Source organism: Lycorma delicatula, chromosome 1 (assembly GCF_047948215.1).
Source record: "Lycorma delicatula isolate Av1 chromosome 1, ASM4794821v1, whole genome shotgun sequence".
NCBI classification, from domain to species: Eukaryota; Metazoa; Arthropoda; class Insecta; order Hemiptera; family Fulgoridae; genus Lycorma; species Lycorma delicatula.
Genome location: NC_134455.1, coordinates 35,281,885 through 35,307,822, shown reverse-complemented (window position 1 = coordinate 35,307,822; position 25,938 = coordinate 35,281,885). Strand labels below are relative to the sequence as shown.

The window sequence follows — 25,938 nt, the reverse complement described above, 5'->3', positions numbered from 1 at the left end:
CTTAAAACCTAAGTGATATAGAGGTCTGGGACCACTTTTATTCAACTTCTTAGATCAAAAACCATAAGAACAAATGGACCTCTTGATTTGGACTCCAAGAATTTTAATATGGTTTAATTTCACAGAGGAAGCAGAATTCAGAGCCAAATGTTTTTTGAGCAGAAACTCACTAATGAACAGTTTTCTTCTTTTTGGCTATAGAATTATCTCCTGTGAGATTGCTATACAATTTGAAATTACCTGCATATACAGAAAGAATACATAATTTTTTTAATAAAGAATTTTTTTTTTTACGATAACTTAAACAGAAACATATTAAAATTAAAAAAAAATATTAAAACAACTAGTTTCTGGTATAAACCCTTTGTTATTTTATATAAATCCATCAATAAAATAATTATAATTTTTACTAAAAAAGTCTTAACATAATTTTTTCACTGCCTCTTAATAGTTCATCTTCCCAATAAATAAGCATGCAAATTTAAATCAACATAAGAAAATAGAAAATACTTAGCTTCTTTCTATTACTTGCAATTATTTTTAATCCTAAAAAATTTTGAAAGCGTTTGTTGTAGGTGATTATGAATAATTTATTCAGAACTGTAAGTACCAACCTTATTTTTCTAAATCATTATTAGTTACATAGTACTTACACAGTAGTTACATAGTCTTATTTAAATAATAATTTTTCCTCTTTGTAAAGAGAGACAAAATTACAAATTAGGTAACAGGTAAATTACAAGTTGGGTAACACAAAGAAATTTTATTATTATTATTTGATTTCAAGTAAATTTGTCATTACTATTAATCTTTTGACATAATAGATATATTACTTGACTGACTTAGAACAATTTTAATTAATCCCTAATGTTGAAATTTTTCTACCAATAAGAAGTGATTTTTCATGATTTCTTCACACAGTTAAAAATAAAAACTAATATGTTTTTTCTAAATAAATTGATGATAAAAAATTAAAATATTAAGAAACTAACAATAAAATAGTCTCATTTTTAACAACAGTAGGTTAAACCAAGAAAAAGTTTTTGGTTGTGTATAGAATAATATCCTTGAAAGCTTTTAAACTTTTCAATTACTAACATATATTTGGTTATAAAGTAACATAAATTTGGTGGCAATAATCACAATTGTGTGATTATTGAAAAATGTTGGTTGTAGCAATCATTTATGAAGATTGTTAGAATATTTTATATTATATATATATATATTTGAATATACAAAATTATAGTGGAGGAGAAGAATCAACTAATACCAAAATAGAAAGATAGAGTTTTGTATGTTGGACAAATTATGTAGGTCCATATATGACCTGTTTACATTACTTATATTATAAGTTTAACTTATATATTAATTTAATTTTTTTGTTTGATAAGCCTACAGTTCCAGCAGTGTAAATGATTATTCCATTGTTGTTAAATATATGTTACAGTATAAACAATAAACCTATCACATTTTGGAATACTGTGATAATAATTGGAGTAAGAAACTCCTAATCCACCAGACTGTATTCCATATTTGTAACATGGACAGCCTATCATATTTTGTAAATATTTTTAATTGATCAAAAAAAAGTGATGGATTAAATTATAGTAAATAAATTATGAAGTAGATGTTAAAATAATTATCATCATATAGTTTCATCATACACTTTAAAGTATATATAATGGCTTCCATTATCCATTAATCTGTTTTATGACAATTCATGGAAAACGTTCAATTCATACAAAGAAAAATTTGTCCTAATATCTAAACAAATGTATAAAATATTTATTGTATAATGAAATAGCCAATAATGATGTCACTTCAGTACGGTATTAAGTATATATAGGCATAATTAATGATAAAAGTTAATTGCACAATTTGTCAGCTACTTAACATAAAAATTATCACCTATAAAAATGAAAAAAAAAATATTTTAAACAGTTTGTGTTATTAAAACAGTTTGAGATTATACTGACAATTACAAACTGCTATAATTACTTTTAACTATCTTGCATTTAAGATAATCCACTTTACTTCTTATATTTTCTAATAAGCATAGGATACTTTGCATGCACTACGTTTTTATTTGTTTTTGGGAACAGCTTGGGTCTGATGTCACATCTGTTCCACAACCATTTGGTTATGGCACCTAACATATTTTATAAATGTATAAAACAATGTAGTTTGCCAAGTTATTTAGTGATACATTACAATAATTTGTAACATACTGTATACAATATTACATGATGTTGTATAATATTGGCTGCTTCAAAAAGAACTTCAAAATTTTAAAATCATATAAAGATTTACTTAGATAACTAACAGATTCCGTTGAGGTCTCATTTCATAGCAAAACACATCAAATTTTGACTCTTGTAATTCATTAGTACTGAATTTGGCCACCAGCACTGTCACTGTGTAGTTAAATATGGATACATTACTGATCTGGAATGTACTCTCTTCTGTTTTGGTTTCATGATTTGCTGTCAGCAACTGCAGTTCAACTTTTGTAGAGACTATAATAGGGAGCCTCATACTAGATGTACAATTCTCACTTGGCACCAAACCTTCGTTCAGATAGGCTGTTCTGTTAATGTAAAAAATAACCAAGATGCCCACACATCCCTGAAGCTACTGTGAAACAACTCTGAGAAAGCTTCAGAGACTGACATTCCACAAATGACTATTTGGTGCATATTACGTGAATGATTGCACTTGAAGCCATACAAACTAACCATGTTTCAACTCATTACAGATTGACAAAGTAGCTTGGCTGCAGTTTTATGTGGAAATGATAGAATTGCAGACATGATACATTTTTAGATAATGTAATTTTTGGTGATGAGTCAGTGTTTCACATCAGTGGCAATGTGAACACCCATAAATGAGAAACCCCTCATTATGTCCTATTAAAGATGTAGGACAAAGAGGATTATATGGATGGACAAATACAATAAAAAAAGAATTTTTACCTAATTAAATAAATAAATAATGTATTTTTTTTTTTTATACTATATACAAATATATTTATTTTATTAGATTAACCAAAGTACAGAATAAATAAAAAAGGATGACTTAACCTTACCCGGGTTGGTCTAGTGGTGAATACGTTTTCCCAAATCAGCTGATTTGGGCAGCTACTTTTATACGGATTTGAATACTAGATCAGGGATACTGGTATTTTTTGGTGGTTGGATTTCAGTTAACCACACATCTCAGCAATGGTTGAATTGAGACTACAAGACTACACTTAATTTACTACTCACACATATCAACCATCCTCTGAAGTAATACCTGAACGGTTTTTCCTGGAGGCTAAAATTAAAAAGGATGACTTACCGTATTCCATTATATATATTGGAGTTTTAACATCAAGTCGTAAAATTAAAAATTAAAATTAAAATCAAATAAAAATAATTATAAAAATATGATAAAAAGGTATAAAATCAAATTAAAATTGAAATCAGATAAAAAAAAATAATTATTTTTATTTGATTTTAATTTTTGATTTTTAATTTGATTTTACGTCTTGACATCATATTTTTACGTATGTAAAATTTTTTACAGTTTAATTTTTAATGTTAATTTTAACTAATTTTTCATACTTTTAAATTTTATTTTAATTTTTAATTTTAACTGAATAAAGTAAAAAGATAAAAGGTTTTAAATTTTAAATAAAATAAATAAATGCAAATGCATGATATGTTATTATATTTTATGAAGTTTGTAATGTAATTTGAGATTAATATATAATGCAGCTGATGAGGCGAATAAATTGTGATAGCGTTCCTGCATACATTGTAGAATAAGGTAAGTCATCCTACTTTATTTATTTTGTACTTTGGTTTATCTAATAAAATAAATATATATATACATTTTTGCTGTATTTAAAAACATGACTTACCCAGCTGTATTTGATGAATTACCTGGTTTTTATAGACTGTTATTAGAACTGGTGTAATGTGTTTTTGTTTTTTGTCATTTTTATGTTATTAAAATTTGTGTTTATCATTTCTGAATAAGTAGTATACACAGAAAGTGCTTATGCCAGTAAAAGAAAAAGATTAAATATAATAATTTTCATTATGAGTTGGCAATAAATTAAGCAGTTAAACATTAATTTACAAGTCAAACATGACTTTAGTGTACTTGTTTTTATACTCTTTTAATGTAAAATTATTTATAAAATGATTCTGGTGATTATTTTTCTAATCTTTTACAAACTAAATAGTTGAATTTTGTTTTCTCCAACTACTGTTTTAATGTAAAATTATTTATAAATTGATTCTGACGATTGCAATTTTGCAGAATTAGTGCAGTGAAAGTGTAAATATATTTCAAGATTACACTGAGATGTGTGGTTAATTGAAATTCAACCACCAAAGAACACTTGCACAGTATAGTATTCAAAACCTTATAAAAGCAGTCTTTTATTAGGACTCCTGAAACATAGAACTTCTTAACTTCAAAATCTGTTGATTTTATTGATGAGTGGGGTGATCTAAACAGTTAAACCCAGCGATAGTCAACTAAATAGTTGAGTACTGGTTTTTATGATATAACAGAAAAATAATTTTCAAGTAACTTTTTTCAATTATTCTTTAATTTTAACTTTTGGTAAACAGCACTTTAAATAACTTTTAAATAATAAAAAATAATTTAAAAGTAACTTATTAAATTCTTTAATTTTAACAAAAGTTAAAATTAAAGAATTGAATATAATTAACAAAAGTTAAAATTAAAGAATAAACAGCACTTTAAAGAATAAATTAGCACAGCAATCTGTGTTAAATTAAAAGCAGCCACTAACAACTTACTTATCATTAATTTGGCAATAACCTTAAAAATCATCAAAATTTTAAAAAAAAGCATTGAGAAAGGTTATTTATAGAATTTTATGGTTGTGTAGAAAAATGTGATTAATATTATATTGCAGATTTTCAGTACTTTTCCCATTACTGAAATAATGCCTTACTGTTATTTTTCTTCTGTAAAAACTGTATATCTTAAACTGTATGTGTATAGAAATCCAAAATTAGAGCCATGTTATAATGTATTCCATTTGGAACCTTAAAAGTAATGTAGCCATTAATCTCTTTTCAATCTACTTCATCCTTTCTAATAATGAAGGTTACTATGAATTCTATATAAATCTTATTATTAAGTTTATCATTATAAAAAAAATAAATTGACTGAAACAATCATTATTTTTAAAAAAATTAATTGAAAAATTGTTGGCCCAAAACATCCTAATTTTCTGAGTGGAATGAGAAACCACTACTTATTAGGACATATTTAGAATTTCCGTTTCTGTTATTTTATATGGACCTAAATTTGAGTTAGAGTAAAAAGAAGTCATGGAAGAGCAATTTTATTTTGTTTTTTTGATGAAAAAAAGTAGTAGTAATAAAATGGTATTGCATAGATTAACAGAAAATTAGTTCAGGAATAAAATATATTAGTCAATTTTTAAAATTTTATTATGACACCACTTAAGCTTCAAATTTGTTAGCAGATACAGTGCTTCTAGTATGAGAATCTTTTTGCATACTGTTCAAAATTCAGTTGGCCCTTTATTTCTCTAGTTCAGTGAGGATCCGTTTCGAAGGCTGGGCCTTTGTTCCTCATCTAGCATTTAGTGGAACAAAGAACTAAAAGTTTTTAATTTTTTTTTAAAGAAGCCGTAAACATTCTTCCAAAAATCTTTCGTTAAAACTTTTAAACAATGTCAATTTACTTGGCATTATTTTTTAGAATTTCAAGTCAACAAGAATATTACTGAAGTTAAAGGCAAGCATAATACAATTTTTATAGCCAGCTTTCAGAATAAAAGTTCAACTTTAAATATTTCTTACCTTTAAATTCCTGTTGGTAATCAGTCACAGTTATTTTTCCTATTTTATCATGGTTTAAAAAATAAAAGATTATAGATTTAAAAGAAATCAATAATGTAAAAATTTTAATTAATAAAAAACAGAAGTTGTGTACATTCATCCACGATAATGAAAATAGTTTACATTCATACAGCTTCAAAATTATTAAAATTAAAATTATCAGTATAACTGAGTGCATTGTATCAGAAATCTGTTAAAGTAGTTATAAAATAAAAACCGATATAAATTGAAATAGGTTTTTGATGACCTTTGTTTTCATTTTTATTTTTTAAATGTATAGGGCATTTTAAGAGTAAATTGAAAAATTGTTTTAGTCTATGTTTTTTAGAAAATTGTACCTGCAGATATAACACAGTTGATTTAAATATCAGAAAAGTGAAAATCCTCAGAGCAATCCTTGAAGGATCAAAGAAAAGAAATCTTCATTAGCATCAAACAATTTATTAATTTACTAATATGATGGAAACTAGATTGTGATGAAGCTCCTAGTTGCAATGATTCTCCAGTACTAACAGTATGATGAGTTAGTCATTGAAATTATTCATAGCAAGCTTATCTGGACTTGTAAATGGTTAATATTTTTCATTTTTCTCTTAAAATTGTAAGTTTTGTTCTCGGATTGTTTATAGTTTAATTAGTTACTGTCTGTTTTTGAATTTGTTTCAGATTGACATAAAGTCAGAATGTGAATCCATAAGCTCATTAGGAAATAAACATGATGATAATGGTAATAATAATAATAGTAGTGAATTTAGGTTAACTTTAGATATTACATCACGTGACAAGGAATTACCGCTAGGTGATACAGTAAGTAGAATTTTATTTCATAATCTACGTGGTTAATATTTTTAATTTTTGCCTTAAGTATTAAAATGATAAGTTATGTTTATATATTTTAATTAGTTACTGTCCTGTTTTTGAATTTGTTTCAGATTGACATAAAGTCAGAATGTGAATCTATATGCTTATTAGGATATAAAAGTGATGATAATGGTAATAATAATGGTAATGAATTTAGGTTAACTTTAGATATTACATCACATGACAAGGAATTACCTCCAGGTGGTACAGTAAGTGGTATTTTATTTCATTTCATTTGAAATGTTGTAATCTATAAATAATTAATTATATTTAATGTATTTGTAACTGTAGTCCATTTGAAAAAAAATACATTCTTTTAACTAAATTGATTTGTATTTTTGTCTTGAAAAATATATTTTATTACCTTTGTAATTATTTTTGTGTTAAGTTGCATGCAGTAGTTGATAATTAAGAAGAGAAAAATGTTTTCAAAATAATTACCAATCTTTCCTATTTAATTAACACTGCATAACATAACTGTTTTCTTTTTTGAGTCAACAAATGGACACCTCTTGATCAAAATGAATATGTAATAAAATTAAATATGCTCTCTAACACGTTGGCTGCTACACCACCAGATCTGTCGATGTGATACATTTGTTAACAATTAAAAAATAATATTTAAAAAAAAGTTTGCAAAATTGGATCTTCACCCCAAAAAACGCTGTATATAAACTAGCGGCTGAGTGATGTTAAGTTTTTAGGTTTATTCTTCAATGGCCATCTTACATGGGTCAAACACATCTAACAATTAAAAATGAAACAGATATTCTGTGAGTCTTTAGTAACACCAGTTGGGGAGCTGATCGGTCATGTATATTGCGTTTCTGTTATTCCTTAGTTTGTTCCTGTTTAGAATGTGGTTGTGTTCCCTACTCTTCAGATGTTAGATGTCATACTACATGATTTTCTTCATCTTGCTACAGGTGCTTTTAAATTAAGCCTTGTCAGTAGCATACTTTTTGAGTGCAGTGAACCATCACTTTGGGATAGATGGGATAAACTTCTAACATCTTAACTTTGCCTGACTTAAAGAACAACCAAATCACCCGGCTTATAACGCAGTCGTTGCGAATCCTAATTTACAAAGGTATGAAGACCATCCACATTATACTGCACCTATGGGTGTTCTTAGCTGGAATTTATTACATCTTATAAATGTTACTCGGTTGCAGTAACTGTGTTGTCAGCTTTTTTAAGTTTGCTATTTCTGTACCAGTTGATTTGTTTTTTCGATTATTTTTAATTGCTGTTAGCTAAATTTAATTATTTGTTATTAGTGTTTGTGATTTAAATTCATGGAACAAGTTCAGCAAATGGAAGTGAATTTATTTCTGTCAGATGTAGTTTTCTTCATTAATTCTGTGCTGTTAATTATTTGTAAATATTAACAGTATTATAAATAGCTGTCTATATTGTTAACTTTAAATTATTTATAAATATTTTTACAAATATTTGCAAATAAAAACTAAAAATTTTTAAATAATAATATTGTGTATTAATATTTACGTACAAAAATTCTTAGATGTTTTGTAGTAAGGTTATTGCATTTTGTAATTGAATATACCTCATATAATGAGGTAATGGCTTTTTATGTACCTGTAGAATTGACCAAAGTTCTGTTTTTACCTGGGTATTGAAAAAACTAGTGGCATTGGGTAAAACCTAACCTATTCCTTGCCTTAATTTATCTTAGAAGATTCACACTTAATAGTTAACAATTTTTTTACATATCCAAATTTATTACATTGATAAATATAATTTTTGTTTCCTAACATGAGATACATTATTTTAATCTATTTTTGATGCTGAAAACGAATATGAACTCAGATTTTTTTATCATCCACCATTTTTTAATTTTAATTAAAGGATATTTTTTAATTTTCAATGAATAGTTAGCATTTTAAGCTCCTATATTGTATTTTGTTAGCTCATTTTTATTGTTTAACTTTGTTAACATAATTTGTAAGCTATAAATAAACAATACTAGACAAAGAATTAAATCATATAAAAATCACATATTATGACATCATATCTAATACTGAAGAGTGAAGTGAGCCTTCATGGACAAGATTAATCATGTCTGTGTAGGTCAAAACATGTAGCTGAAAACACAACTGTATTGTTTGTATTAAGCACTGGATTTAGGAATGAATTAATTTTTTTCAGTCTTTAAGTTTGTTAACAGTGCAGTGTCATAATGCCTTGAAATTGTGTAAATGATGTGGATTCCTTTTGTTATGTATGTGGTGAGTTTACCGTAAAATCAAATAGAAAAAACATTATTACACCTTTAATTATAAAAGGATATCATTTGTACTTCAGTGAAAAATTGGTGACCAGGGTAAGACATGGGCTTCTCATATAGTATGATCTAATTTTTCTGTATATGTAAGAGGGTGGCTGAAAGGTACACAGAAGGTTTTGCCATTTGGTGTACCTATGGTTTGACGTAAACCAAAGGATCATGTAACTGATTGTTACTTTTGTTTAACAAGTGTGTCTGGAATTTCTGCAAAATCTAGACAATGAAGAATCAGGTGGTATTGAAGAAGACAACAATGATTTTCATTTTGAACTATCTTCCAATAAGCCATATCTTATATCACAAGGTAAATTAAATGACTTTGTTAGGGATTTAAATTTATCAGAAAATCAACTGTTTGGATCAAGACTGTAAGGTTGGAATTTACTTCAAAAAAATACAAAAATTTCAGGCTTCCAAAGCTGACAAAAAGAACTTTCTCAGTACTTTATTAATGAAAATAATTTGGTTTATTGCGCAAATATTGATGGGCTTATGTCGTACTTAGAGCAAGTTTATTAACCTGAGGACTGGCATCTTTTCATAGATTTGTTCAAGTATAGTTTAAAAGTGGTTCTACTAAACAACGGTAATAGATATCCTTCGATACCAATCGCTTATGGTATTAGTTTGAAAAAGACGTACAATGTGATGAAAGACGTTCTTGAAAAAGTAAATTATAAAAACAAAGCTGGTGATTTGAAAATTATAGCTATTATGTTAGGCTATACTAAGAAGTACATGTGTTTTCTTTGCAAATGGGACAGCCGAACTAGGGATAAACATTATGTTACCAAAGAGTGGAAGAAACGAGACAACTTAACTCCAAATGAAAAAAAATATTATTCATGAGCCCCCCCAAAAAAAAAAAATACTAATGAAAAATTTTGTAAAAGCAGTGAAGAAGGATAGTCCTAGATTTTTGTACATTGGGCAAAAATTTCCAAATGTAAGTAAAGGAAAAATTAAGGAAGAAATATTTGTTGGTCCTCAAATAAGATGTATTTAACTCATTGTTAAATAATGTAGAAAGTGTAGCTATGGCTTTTTAAAAATTCTCTTGGCAAACAAAAATCTGAAAATTACCATGATATTGTCAATCAACTTCTTACTCATACAGAGCTGTGTGATGTAATATGTCTTTGAAAATACATTTTCTCCACTCGCATCTGTATTTTTTCCTGGACATCAGAGACGTAAGTGATGAACACGGTGAACATTTCAGTGTTGGAAAGCAGCTATAAAGGTAGATGGAATACTAACATGCTATCTGATTACTGTTTGACATTAATTCGGGATGTGCCTGAGGCTATTTATAAAAGAAAAGCATCAGCAAAATCATTCTAACACAGGTATGGCAAACAAAATTATAAATTTTACAGATTTTAACTATATTTTCCCTTAATTTTTTTTGAAGCGTAATTTATTTAACACCAAGGGTGATAAAAAAATTGTATTTATAGATCTGTAATGTACACAGAAAAGCAATTCAAGAAATGGTATCGCACTTAGAGAAACATTAAAAAAGTTTTTTTTTTTATCTATCAGTGTTATTAATAAATCTAGACTAATCAATTTTACATTCTACTATTTTGTCATTCAAATCCATATTCTGTAATGGAAATTTATTATGTTACTTGTTCCTGAGAAACATACTACTGTTGTCAGTTGCTTATAATTATTAATTACATGCATTCTGTAACTTGCAAAGATTTCCAAATGCTAGTGCAATTTAATCATTGAAGTGATTCATGATATGTAAGTTCATGGCTTTGTAAAAGGTTAAGATTTTTTTGTAAGATTACTCATTTTCTTTTATTACTTCAGTGATGTTTTATTTTTCAGAATGATATAAAATCAGAATGTAAATCTACAACCTCATCAGGAGATAAGCTTGATGGTAATACTAATGGTACTAAATTCAGGTTAAGTTTATGTAATATTCCACAGGAGAGGACATTACCTCCAGGTAGTGGGGTAAGTAGTATTTTATTTTTGTGTAAAATGTTATATTGTACAAATAATTGTATTTAGAATGTATAAAATTAATTTTTTGAAAAATTCATTCTAAATCATTAATTTCTTTTTGTTCTCCTTTGTAGTATATTTTTTCACCTAGGTGAAAAAATATATGATTAATTTAGTCTTAAATTGTGAATACTGTAGTTGATATTACAAAAAAAGGAAAAATTCTAGACCAGTGTATTTAAAACACTGCTAACACAATGTAACAATTATTATATATTTTTTTTGACACTTTGTTGATCAAATTACAATATAGTAAGAAAGTTAAATATTTTGCAAATATATGTATATATATTTAAATTAATTTTTTAAGATTTAGATTATTCCTCTGTTCTGTTAAATTATATATTTTAAAGTCAATTAACATAAACCAGCTGGTACAGACTGTTGAAATAAATAATTTCATTCCTTAATTTTATCATGATACTATTTTCACAGCTTACCGCATTGTCAGTTATGAATGAATTTATTTTATTAAATTTCACTTTAAGTCCAATAGTGTACTGAACACTACACAAATTAACAATATATGGGCCAACACAACTGCACAACATTCTACACTATTTCTTCTTACACACATACTCAAGTGATGTTGCGACATCTTACGAAACACAACTGAAACTCAAGGTGGAAACTATCATACTGATGGGTGAATGGCTCTACATAGCGAGTCTCGAACAATGTCCTTTGGGCACCTGGTGAACCCAGTTGTATTTAGCTCTAGTTCAAGTACAAGTACACTCTGCTGGAGTAGTTTGTTATCGTCAGTACTCGGACCAAAATTTCAAGTCCACAAATAAATTCTGTGATGGTTGGTGGTCCATCTGAAAAAAACCACTGATTTTTGTCTAGTCAAAAGGTCTTTGTCAACTTTGTCTGACGAGGATAATAGTCCTGCAGAAGGGAGTACATCAAATTCTAAAGCATCAAATCTAAATTATAAAAATATTGCTTTTGTTCTTTGGAATAATCAGGAGGGTGGCTCCCTCCATAAGGTCGTTCCTGATTATAAAGTTGTAAATGGTTCAAGTGGTTCTCCGAAGAACATCAGAAAATCACAAAACGGAATGATTATCTGATAGAAACTTTTAATGATGAGCAGAGTTGCTCTCTGTTATATCTCAGAAATATGGGCGGCATAAACATAAGTGCAGTGAGCCACAAGATACTAAAACTAGACGGAGAATAATTTTTTGCTGTGACCTTCTGTAGATGGATATATAATAGCTGATGAACTTCATAACCAGGAAGTTGTCAAAATGATACGAATAAAGAAACAACAGAACAGAGTGGAAGAATGTACATGTTCCCTTGTATTAACCTTTAATCTTCCATTACCACCAGAGAAGATTAAAGTAGGTTGGTTACTTGTCAGTTTGTGTGTGACCTTTCATCCCCAACCCACAATGATGTTTCCAATGCCAAGGGTATGGCCATACTGCGTCTTGTTCAAAAACTACAATTTGTGTTTGATGTGCCAAAGAAGGTCATGACACTAACTGCCAGGAGGAAGAAAGAAGTGCTAACTGTAGAGGAACACATTCAGTTTGATCTCGAGATTGCCCAACTTTTAAAGAAGAGAAGGCAATCCTAAAAATCTGACCTGAGCAAAAGCTTTCTTTCCCAGTCGCCCGAAAAGAACACAAAAAGATACTTATCGCTGGTTAAACTGGATGTCTCTTTCACTGCTGTGCCATCAAGTAAATCTCCTGTAAATGAAGACAACCAACAGCGTGAATCCTGCCGTGAGCTGAAAAAGCTTGTTCAGGTGTTATTAGATCAGGTTGCCTCACTTCCTGCAACTATTTCTGAGTTAGTGAAGATGAATAAGAAGTAGGTAGTTAACAGCAAGTGAAACTAATGCTAGTGGGATCCTTCTGAAAGTTTTTGTCCCTAAAGTTTTACCTTCATAAACAGGAATAAATACAGCTGGTGGTAAGCCACAAAATAAGTTCTGTGATAAGGGAGCCCACACAACTACCTCCTCTGGGTTGTCGTCTGCAACTTCCCATTTTTCACAACACCACATATACCGGAGGATATGGTAGAGAACCGCTCAACCCCAGGGCATTGGGAGTTTTTTAAAACAAAAAGAAAGAAAGAAAAACTGGATTATCTATAACTAATATTTTCATATATTTATCTGTATTTCTGTCTAACTACCTTTATGAGCATTATTCAGTGGAACATTAGAGGCCTTCGGTCCCACTTTAAAGATGTTAGAGTGCTGATGTGCGGACATGAACTATTAATAATAATGAGCTTCAAGAAACGTATCTATTACAACAAGTTGTGGAAACAGTCAGAGGCTATATCAGTGTTTTATGTAAAGTGATGGAGAGAATGGTGAACCGCAGGCCTACATGGTACTTGGAGACATAGCCTTTTATGTCTAGATCAGTGGGGTTTCTGTCGAGGACGTTATTCCATTGACCATTTAGTCTCACTAGAAGCAGCTATTCAAAAACTTTCCTACTCCGCCACTCTTCTTTGATATCAAGAAGGCATACAACACAGCCTGGTGTTGTGGTATTTTAAACACTCGTAAAGAATGGGGTCAAGGGCAATGTGTTTGAATTTATTAGGGATTGATAACCGAATTTTCCATGTTTGTGTTGGAGATTCTTTATTGGGTACAGTCACCTTAGAGAATGGAGTGCCTCAAGGAAGTGTATTAAGTACCACCTTGTTTGCTATAGCCATCAGCAGTATTATTGAATGTGTGCATCCACCTGTTTCATGTTCCTTATTTGTTGGTGAGTTTGCTGTATATATTATGTCCCATTCAACAGCCACAGCATAAAGACTGCTACAGAACACTATATATCCCCTTGAAGATTGGTCCAAGGCTTCATATTTTCGCCTGAGAAAACAAAATGTGTAGTCTTTTCTCGCCTGTGGGACCCTTTTATACCACAAATCTTTATGAACGAAGAGCTAATTGTTATCTCTCATGATATTAGGTTTTTAGGTTTATTTTTTGACAGCAATCTTAACATGGGTCAATCACATCAAACAATTAAAAATGAAATGTTTTAAATTGCTAAATATGCTGCGAGTTCTTAGCAACACCAGTTGGGGAGCCGATAGGTCATGTATGTTATAACTTCTAGTATCTTACTTTACCTGTCTTACAGGGCAATGGAATCACCTGGCTTTCACTGCAGTTCTTGCGAATCCTAATTTACAAAGTTGTGAAGACCATTCATGTTATATTGCATCTATAAATTTTATTTTTGATCTTACCATATACAAGAAACAATCAATACCACCTATCATCTTTCAGCAAATTTTTCACCATATTCTCTCCAAAATAAACTCGGGTGCAATAGTATACACAGATGGATCGAAACAGAATGATACTGTTGAATCTGCATATATTCTAAATAGCAGAATCTGTATGTTTGGTCTACCTAATATTACAAATGTATTTACTGCTGAACTGTGTGCTATCAATAAGGCTTTGAATATCGTAAACCTAGAATAGTGTCATATCCGTATTTGTAGCGACTTATGTAGTGCACTCCATAGAAGGTGTTTATTGTAGATATCCTGCGGTCACCAAAATCTATAATGCATTCGCTGAGTTGAACCATCGCAGCAGACAAGTGGGTTTTTGCTGGATTCCTAGCCACACAGGAATTATGGGCAATGAACGTGCAGATTTTGCTGCTAAAGATGCATGTAGTCAACCTTCTTTCACCACTCATACTACATGTGATTCTATCTTCGAATGCAGTGGCAAGGTGACTGGACTGCCACAGTGGGTAAATACATTCTTGTACATTAAAAACACTGTGTTGCCATGAGACTCATCATTCAGAAAACTCCATCGAGAGGAATTAGTCCTTGTCAATTGCGATTAGGCCATACCAGACTCATTCACAGGTATCTGATGTAAACAGTAAATGCACCAATGTGCATACAATGCAATTGCTAATTTACTGTGCACCACATTCTTGTGGATTGCATATGTTAGGCGGGCTTGTGTGTTGTGGTAGTAGTTTTTGTGTTCGATATTTTTGAAATTTTTTATATTGTTTTCATCTTTATGTATTATATTTTTGTTTTACAGGTGATAATAACATAAAAACATTTTCGGCCAAAAAAAAACTTATTTTTTTATCAAACCTCATATGGGTGGGTATCTGTTTGTATTTGTCTCCCTCAAATACTGACTGATGGTTTATCAAACTGAGATTTTGTTTGCATTTATATATGTAATATTTTTGTAATACAGTATATGTAAATATATTTTATATATTATAAATATAATTAATGAATTATGAATTCATTATTACTATTATGTATTTTTTTTTTTAATAAACTTAGTCTTTAAAAAACTATAATTCAGCGAAGAGTAGATATGTTTTTTAAATTTTATTAAGATAAGAGTTGAGAATATTAACTATTCACTGAAACATAATCATTTATTATTTACATACATTTATTATTTATTTATTACAATATATTTTGTTATATTTTTGTAATAATTCTATTTTATCAATATATTAAATATTGATTAATGATTAATGATTGTAATGGGTATTTATGTAGGAAAAACAAATAGATCTTTTAAAAGTAGATTTCTTAACATTTCAGGAATAACAGAAATAATGAATTAGGTGTATCCAATATGGCGGACCAGCTAATAAACAATAAACATTCTATTTCTGATATTGACATATTGGAAATTAATAAAGATATCAAAAAATTAAATATATTACTAAAATATTACATATATAAACACAAAAAAAATTTCCATCAGACCATATTAGAGGGGGGGGACATTTATATAAAAACAGCAGCAGATATCAGCATTTATACAATAAATCAATATGTAGATTTTGTTATAATATTGCGTTGCTGCAACGAAAATTACACTGTGTGCATGGTTTTATTTTAATGATAACATATTTTAATTTTAATATCCTTAGTATTTTAATGTGCAATCACTTGAATAAAATGAATTCAATCACTAGGGGGTATACATTAGTAGAATTTAAACATATAATACATTACTTATTTATTTAGATAATATTTTGGTAAATAGTTAATATTCTCAACTCTTATCTTAATAAAATTTAAAAAACATATTCTTCGCTGAATTATAGTTTATTTAAAAATTAAGTTTATTAAAGAAAAAAAATTATACAAGTAATAATAAATTAATAATTATTTACGTGGATGCACTATTTTTTTAAAAGGAATTTTTAAGTTGAGAACGGAACTTTTTAATCCCTAATTAAGGGAGGAGCAGAAAGTAATATTGTTGAACTGTGGTCAATTGACTGCTGTTCCTGTGTTAAATCCTTATAATTCTGTTTCAAACTATTGTCTGTAGATTATATATATATTTTTTTTGTAGTTCATGTTGTTTTGAGAAATGGGTAGATAATAAATTGAATATAATGTGAAGATTTAAAGATTAGGTGTTTATTAAAATATGATATAATAAACATTAAATTATTTATTTTATACTAAAAATATAACTGTAAGGGAGTTCAGTAAGTTTGATAGTAAATCCTTTATATAGCATTAATTAATTGGATTTGCTGTTAAATGCAGTTGTTTGTCTCCAAAGAGGAAATTGATAAAAATGACTAATTAAAATAACTTAGATGGTTTAATGAAAAAAATGATTTAAACTAGATTGGCTTAACAAAAAAAAAAAAAAGTTGAGGGTATTCATGTATCTTGAACAATTTGTGCCGGATAAGCAAAAATATTTAACCAAATAGCAAAAATATTTTAAAGCTTTTCAAATGAGCTTACCATTCTAAAAATTTGTATAGCAATTGGGAATTTGCAAGAATATTGTAGGGTTGAGGTGGAAATTCTTAAAATATTTCAAATGAGTTTTATATCATTTGTTGAAAAAGATCTTGACCATAGGCAAATATATAATTTCAATGAAACTATTGTACTGGAACTGTTTTATGATATGAGTGGTTCATGATAAATGGGTAAAGTGAGTGGAGAACAACAATAAACTTTATCCATTTAAGATCACTGTGTTACTGTGGAGCTCCTCATGCAGGAATAATAATCAAGAGGAGTTTAATGTTTGCCGTTTGTAAATAAGGCACACTAAACTCACTCATGGTTAACTGATGACTGTTTGTGCTTGCTGGCATTGCCAATTAACTGTACACCACATCCTTGTGAATTGTCTGTTATACGGCATTACATCGCAAGTTTAAACTAGGAGCTAACATGCAAAATATGAAAAGACATCTTATGTTTTACCATTTTTTAGGCCATTCATTTGTATCAAATATTTGAATTTCAGATGGTAATTTTATTGTGTTAATGTAGTTTGTTAATATAATATTAATACATTATGTGTCCAGTGCTGATGACAACACTTTGTTTTGCACCCAGGAAAAAAATAAAAAGGAAAAAAAGGATCATGTTGGTTCAAAGAGTACAGAGGTAACCTTGCTGAAGTAGTCTCATTATTAAGAAATTTAGAAGGATGTAGAAATGTTGACAAAAGTGATATAAGGGAATAGTATAAGGTCATAATGATAAGGATTTCACTTACAGGCAAGAAAGTGATGAGGATTTGGTTTGAGATTTTACACCAGTAATTGATATCAACATCAACTAAGATGGTTGTATGAAGTTAAAAAGGTTTCTACATCAACCAAGCTGATCCTGTTAGTACACCCGTTTATCATATGCTGAAAATCATAATGAATTTTTGTTCTCAGATATTGTTTACTAAGGAATTTATAATCAATTATAACAAGAATTGAATATCCTTTAATATTGTTCATTATTATTAAAAACTAGCTCCTGGTCACAGCTTTGCCTGCGCTATATGGTTAATTGCCTTTCCCGTAGTGGTCAAGATTTTTATTTTATGTTTTTTAGTAAAGTAACTGGAGGCAGGTGTGGCCAGTCACACATACAGTAACAGTGGCAGTGGCTGTGTTGATTTAGCTACAGTACTAGTACTTTAGTACAGTATAGAAAGTATACACTTTCGCACTGCTTAAAAAATCAGAATTAAAAAAATTCCGAAAACTGTTTTTAAATATTTATCTGAAGAATATTTGTAAGCCCAAACCTACTGAGTATCTCATTTACTATAGTTGGGATTGAGAAAATTTACAATCATTTAACTTTTTTTTTTACCTTTCTTCATCCCCCTTCAAGGTCGAATTTTTGAAATCTAGAAATTGGTTTATTGATATGAAGATTACACTCAACAAAAATCAGGTTGATTTCTTAATTTATTACTGAGAAATTAAAAAAATAACAGTGTTTCAAAAAAAATTCAAAAATCGATTTTAACCCTTGAAATTCAAAATTTAAAAATATCTACAAATTGGTCTTTAGATGTTCATAATCATTAGTTCAAACCCAGCTCACACAGTGATAGACACTCAAAGTTCAAAATTCATTAAAGTTTGTGCTACAACCAACAAATCCACTCTTACGTATATATATATATATATATATATATATATATATATATTTTTTAGAAATTTTTCAAGATGAAATATATCCAAGAAGCAAAGGTAAAAATTTGGTTATGATTGATTGAGTAGTTTTATGTTTATGCCGAACAAATAAAAACCCTCTTCCTATTTAGTATAGATTAATTTTTTTTTTTTGAGGTTTTTAGGGGCATCGACTACTTTGGTCATTAGCCCCATCCCACTTCAAAAAAGAAAAAAAAAAAAAGGTTCAGTATTCATTTTCATGAATCAAAATTTGCATTCTTCTATAACTTATATCCAAAAAAATTACTTCCTTGGCTTTCCTTTCGGCCATCCTTTCTTGCATTTCTCCATTCTTCTGACGGCCTCAGACATGGCATCGTCTTCCTCTATTTCGGATGCCAGTGACGTTCTGCAGCTGACGTCCGTTGATGAAAGTTTCGCCGGTGCCGTTAGCATCTTTGCCAAAGAATCTAAACTAATAAGCGATGATGTTTCTGCGGCGGATGAGCCGGACTCTATCTCTACTGCAGTACTGGGTCCAGCTGAAACAGATGCTCTCACCAAAGCTGATCTTTGCGCTTTTGGAGGCTCTATTGGTACAGGTTTTATTTAATCTGCTTCTGGTGTTTTTTCTATAATAACTTGCACCTCCATTTCCGCAGATTCAGTTTTTCTTGTGACAATTTCTTTAAACTTATGACTAGACGCCGGAGTGATCCGTTTCTCTTTGCTAGATAAGTCAAGATTTTTAATTCTTACTTCAGTTGGTGGCTCAATAATCGCAGGTTTAGCTGGTGATTTAAACTGTGCTGGTGCGTCTCTGATGTCAACGGCGTCAGTCCGGGGATGAGCCTTCTCATCTTTACTTTGTTTTCTCTGATGAGTCGACTCAATCTTTGAATCAATGATTCTTTCAATCATTGTCGCAAGACTTGGTGCCATCGTGTTAAGCAACTGCTCCACATTAATTTTAGATGTGGAAGGGGCAGCCGCTGCTTCTGCGTAAGAAGTCGATGGTCGTGGTGTGCGTTGATTAACAATCTTCTTCGCTTCAGGATAACTGACCTTCTGAAGCGTTTTAACTTCCTGAATCGCTGTTTCTAATTTATATGTAGGGCAGTTTCTTGAACGACAATTGTGATGCTCTTTACAGTTAACGCAGGTTGGAGGGTCTTTACATTGGTCCCCCTCATGTGTTTTCTCTCCACGTATATTTCCTGCGCTTCACATCTAGCTGCTGTGTGTCCGAATCATTGACACTTAAAACATCTCATCGGCTGCGGAATAAATGCTCGTACATCAAGCCGATGGATGCCAGCTCGTACCTTTTCAGGAAGATTCGGCCTATTAAATGTTAAAACATGCGAGGCCGAAGGAACAACTTCACCATTTCTTCGCATGGTTAGTCTGCGACACTGAGTCACTCCCTGACTCGACATTTCTTGTACAATTTCTTCTTCTGTACAATTAAGAAGATCGCGACAAACAACTCCTCCTCTGGATGAGTTCAGTGTGCTATGCGGTTGAACAGAAACCGTAAATTCACCGATCTTCTTCAACACCTGGACTTTCTGGCTTTGCACGTCGTTGATAGTTTCGACGTGCAATCCATTAAAAGTCTTTCGAATTTCTTTAACGGGACCACCAGCACAATTTGTAATTTCTCTTGCGATTAAGAATGGACTAACTTTTTGAAAGTTTCCATTCTTCTTTGTAATAATTAAAAATCTTGGCTTAGGTACGCTATAGCCAAATAAACTTTTCTTTAATTCTTTACTGATTCTATCAGCATCTTTCTTTATCTTATCAGATTCCTTACTTTTTTCCTCTTCGCTTGTTGCGAATCGGAGGTTTCTAAACGAGGGTGTTTACGTGCACCGTCTGCCACGTTAGTTTGTTCAAGAATATTCATGAACATAAATCCTAGATTACATTAATCCTAGATAGATTAATTATTATTATAATATTATTCATTTGATTGATTCTAATCATTCAGTTCAAACCCTGTCACTGTTATTAATTCAATTCATTAATGATTGTGCTTCCAGTGGCAAATCTTCACTATTATATTTATATACAAATTTTTATTTTTTTTGAGATGAAATATGTCTAAAATCCTTCTCAGTTATGCCAAGATACATGGGTAAAGATTTGGTTGCAATTGATTGGGTAATGTTTTGTTTATCCTGAATAAACAAAAACTCCTCTTCCTCTTTATATAATAGTATAGATATTACTTCTTAACAATTTTAATATTTTTCGAAAGTTGTTAAATTGAAATATTTTGAAAAAACAGTTATTTTTATCTTCTTATCCACATACTAACATAATTCAGTACTTATAATACCATGTGTATTTTGTGAAATTGTCTGCATATGTGTTTATGGGAAAATTTAGTATTATATCTGCAAAATATTTACTTCATGAAAGTGTAAGTATTTTGGCATGTTGATAACAGTTTCATTTTATAACATTAGCAGATTTTTTCTTCAACAGTACTTATAAATGTTACCTCATACTTAAGTTATTACATTAGGTTTTTTATTGTTAGGAAAGTGATTAGGTATGCAAATATCACTTTATATGTAACTTAACTTAACTGCTGGCAACCTAACTTAATTTTTTGTTAATTTTTCCTAGAAAATAATTCCCATTTTATTTTGCCTGAAAATAATGCATGCACAGACTGTGTCTTTTAAACTTTTTGATTAAAATCATTTTTCACTGGAAATTGAATTATAAATACAAGGTAAACTGCATGAATTATTATACAGGTATTTGTTTGGATTGCCATAATATTAGACAGAATAGAAAGCAAGAAATTATCATATATTTTCTTACCTCTGTGGCAGAAATATTTTTTGAAAGTATGAAATGTTAGTCTGTTGGCCCTGTTAAATATTACTACATAATTTTAATCAGTTTTTAACGTATTGTGTCTTTCCAAAGAGCAAAATTATTCTTAGGTTCTTACCTCTGCTAGTGTTGTAGATGGTTTATGTATTCAACCTATTGCATAGAGCACAAAAACACAGATAGAAATAGAAACAATTGTCATTATACATTTTCTAAATTATTTAACATAAAGTAAATTTTTATTGAAACTTCTACGGCACTCTTTAATTTGAATAGAATTTTGGTTATGAATATTTTAGGGTGTTCTGCATTTATGTCCTAAAATAACTTTTATTTCCCTAAATAATTTTGAGAAAACATTGCTTTTACCAGCAGTTTGGAATGTGCACATCTGCTTATTATTCATAAGTTTTTGTTATTTTATGAGGTGTTCATAAAGAATCAATTGTCACAAAATAATTGACCCTTTGGTTTTGTCACAAAACCTAGGGAAGAACAGGTAGGATTTCAAATGATAGCTGTAGTATATTTCTTTCATTTCTTTTTATACGACTGCTCATTATAATCACATAGTGGCATGAAAAGAAAACCTCATGGTCATTTGGTGTTATCCCAAAGAATGGACATTATGTTAGCAAAGTTTTGAAAAGATGTACATACACAGAAAAATATAGATAATCGATGGTGGTATAACTAATGGAAGTTGCTTGCTTGAACCTTAGAAATGTTATTTTTCATAATGTGATCTATCAGTTTTAAAATATCTGTCTGCTCTGTTAATTGTTTAAAGTTTAAAAAATGTAGTTTTTATTAGCTATTACACAATTCAGCATCCATAATGCATAATGCATTATTTTATCCAGGATTATCCAATGTTAAAAATTTACTGATTCCAAAAAATATAATATTCTCTCATCTTCAACTATTTGATTGAAGAATAATTCAAACATACAGATACTTTTCCTCAAAAAAAAACTCTGTTGTCAGTAGCATCATTTTCAGATGACAATAATGCAATGTTTTATCTGGAAAAGAAAATTATTCTATGTACTGGATGAAGAAAATCAACAATGTAGTCAGTGTTTTGTTACCAGGTAGTGTTTTACAGAATTTGATGTTCAAATTGGTTAACCAGGATAATAAATGGCATTACTTAATGTTTGATAAGTAGCCCAAACACTTGCTTGCTATTGTTGCTAGACTTTAATTAAAAATATGAAAATTATAATTCTATAGTGCTCTGAATACCTGGAGAGCAACAATGAAGCTTGACCAAAGGATAATGACTCAGCACAATTTTCTTTTTGTAGAAATAGCAAGTGTCTTGAATGACAGTAGTAGCATATGTATTGAAGACCATGAAATTGAGTGTTAGACCATGAACCACATTATCAGCTATTAAGCAGATTAAAGATGTCTATGTCAACCTTGAAAAGAAATAGGATAAATCAGCTATAGATCAGTGTTATAAACTTTGCTGTTACACTGAAAACTAGCCAATATAAAAGTAAAATTGTATAAAACCACTACTGCCAAATAAATTGCATTATAAATGTTAAGATATATGTTTAATATACTTAAAACAACACAATATAATGTAAGTTCTTTTCAGTACTGATTTTACCCACCCTTACCATATTTTTTTTAAATGTCCACCTTCTGAATTGACTTACTTTCTTTTTACAGAAAACCAGTGGTGGCCGTTTTAAGTCGAATTTAAACGATGGTTTAAAATTTACCCAATGTGCCCATTTCTGAAGATAATGTTTAAATAACATACTCTTGTTCCTTTTTATTATTAGGTTTTGGATGAAACTATAGGTGGTTATCTAGATCAAACTGCATGTCTATCTAATTTGTTAATTTGATGTTTGATGAAAATGATGAACTGTATTTTGTGTAATAAAAGTGGAAGAGTTCAGTTTGCAGAAAGGAAGATAAATTTTTATGTACAAGTATTTTTTTAACTACTTTTTAATTAAAAAAGTTTTATTTTTTTATAACATCATTTGTCTTCTAAAAAATATAACATATTAACAAAATGTTGCTCTTTATTTTATTCCATTTACACTGGAAGGCATTTTAATTTTTTATTTTATCTGCCACAATTTGTTAAGAACTGCATGTCTGTAAAGCAACTGATTGTGTAATAAGAGTAGCTTTTTCTGAGATATTGATAATGAAATTTCTCACTCTACTTAACAGAATGAGTAGGTTGCTTGTTATTCTTATAAATGACTGGCACCTAATTTTTGTCCAGTTTGACTGGAATAAATACTGCAAGTAATAAATTAGAATAAATTTGACCAGAAAAAGTTAACATAAATTTGGATTTTACAGTAAATGCTTTCTTTACAAAACATAAAAATTTTAATTTATTATTATATTTGTTCTATAATCATGCAATGAATAGCATCAACCTAAAAGCAATTGTTAAACTTACTTTGAAATATACATACTATACTTAATAATTAGATATTCTTTAAATTATGTAAATGTGGTAAAAACCATTAATTATAGAGTTAGGTAAGGAAACACCCTAGATATCTTCCCAATACTTCCTCCTATTTATAGTTCAGATATTCAGTTGTGCAAACTATATTCGAAATAAAAAAGGATCAATCCTAATCATTTGTAACTTGTTCTTACTCTTTGCTTTGTAATTTTCTTCATGTAATCTATAGTTACATTATAAAACAAATTAACAGGAAAAATATTTGCTTAAAATTCTGTATTTTGTGATAATTGTTTAATTTTGTCTTAATTTTCTTTGTTATTTTTTATTTTTTCAGATTTTGCATCAAGATGATACTTTATCTCAGCCTCTTAGCACATCAGATGCTGAGAATTCTATGTATTCTTTATTTGATTCGAACATTGTTTCTGCCAATAGTTCAGAAGATAATGTAGTGAATAATGCATCTGAAAGTAATAGTACTACTAATATAAGTGATCATAAAAAACGTAAAAGAAAGCCGTATAAGTGTAAAGAGTGTAACAAAATATTTTCTGAATCTGGTAGTTTAAAGATCCATATGCGAAAACATACTGGAGAAAGGCCATATAAATGTACAGTTTGCGTTAAAGGATTTTGTAAATTACATGATTTAAAGATCCATATGAGAATTCATACTGGAGAACGACCTTTTAAATGTAAAGAGTGTGATAAAGAATTTGTTCAGTCAGTACATTTAAAAAACCACATGAACATTCATACCGGGGAAAAACCTTTCCAATGTAAAGAATGCCGTAAAGATTTTGCTCGATTCAGTTACTTAAAATTACATTTGCTCACTCATTCAGGAGATAAACCTTATAAATGTCAACAGTGTGATAAAGGATTTATTAAAATACGTGATTTGAAAGTCCATATGCAATTACATACGGGTGAAAAATTATTTAGGTGTAATGCATGTAATAAAGAATTTGTTTTAATGAAATATTTAACAACTCATATGAGAATTCATACAGGGGAAACTCCTTATCATTGTAAAATATGTAATAAAGATTTTACTCAGCAGAGTTCTCTAAGAACTCATATGTTGATACATACTGGAGAAAAACCTTTTACTTGTTCTGTGTGTAACAAAGCATTTCCTGCAGCATCACGTCTTAAAATCCATGAACGAGTACATACGGGTGAACGACCATTTTTATGTTCAATATGTAGTAAAGGATTCACTACAATGGCTCATTTTAAAACACATATTCGTGTTCATACCGGCGAAAAACCATTTAAGTGCAATGAATGTGGTAAAGGTTTCTCACAATCAAGCCATTATAAAACACATATGTTACTTCATACTGGTGAACGTCCTTTTAAATGTACAGAATGCAATAAAGGATTCACTCAGATTGGTCATTTTAGAACACATATGTTAGTTCATTCAGGTGAGCGGCCTCATATATGCACTGTTTGTAATTTTGGTTTTACTCGTTTTGATGACTTGAAGAAGCACTTGCGTATTCACACAGGTGAGCGACCTTTTAAATGTAATGATTGTGATAAAGCATTCATTGGATCTTGCCAGTTGAAAAGACATATTATGCAAAGTCATCCGACTGAAAGTAAAGTTTAAAGTTTGTTATTATGAATTTTTAAAAATGTTAAAATTAACTTTGTTTATTTTATGTTTGTTATTATGCACAATGATTCTGTAATATTGGGGAAGATTAAATGAAAATTAATTTTTGTTGTGTTGTATATAATAATTATGTAATAAAAGTACTAATTCATATCATTAAATATATTGTTACTGTTAAATTACTTTTTGTTGCTTTTTCATTTCATGACAGATTCAGATAGAACATTAATGAGAAAAACATAAAAAGGAAAGGGTGGTACAGATTGGTATTTAAAAAAGTTGAAAATAATTTGGAATATTCTTTTGCCCTCTTTAGTACTTTTTTAATGTTAAAGAATTGCTAATAAATTTTAATATAATTTTGGTACATTACAACATAGAAAAAGTGAGAAAATGTGGTTCTTCTTAAAAATGTTGCATTTGTTTGTAACAAATGTAACTTTAAAGTTTATTATAAT

At 29.4% G+C, this 25,938-nt stretch overlaps 1 protein-coding gene across 1 annotated transcript in view; it reads left to right on the top strand.

The window, feature by feature from the left end:
* Positions 1–25,659, top strand: part of LOC142317484 (uncharacterized) — a 41,382-nt gene extending 15,723 nt beyond the window's left edge. Inside the window, exons 4-7 of the mRNA XM_075354052.1 lie at positions 6,561–6,701; positions 6,827–6,964; positions 10,906–11,037; positions 24,188–25,659. Coding sequence (XP_075210167.1) covers positions 6,561–6,701; positions 6,827–6,964; positions 10,906–11,037; positions 24,188–25,474 — 1,698 coding nt within the window. The 3' untranslated portion in view covers positions 25,475–25,659. The remainder of the gene's footprint in view (positions 1–6,560; positions 6,702–6,826; positions 6,965–10,905; positions 11,038–24,187) is intronic.
* Positions 25,660–25,938: the final 279 nt, after the last annotated feature.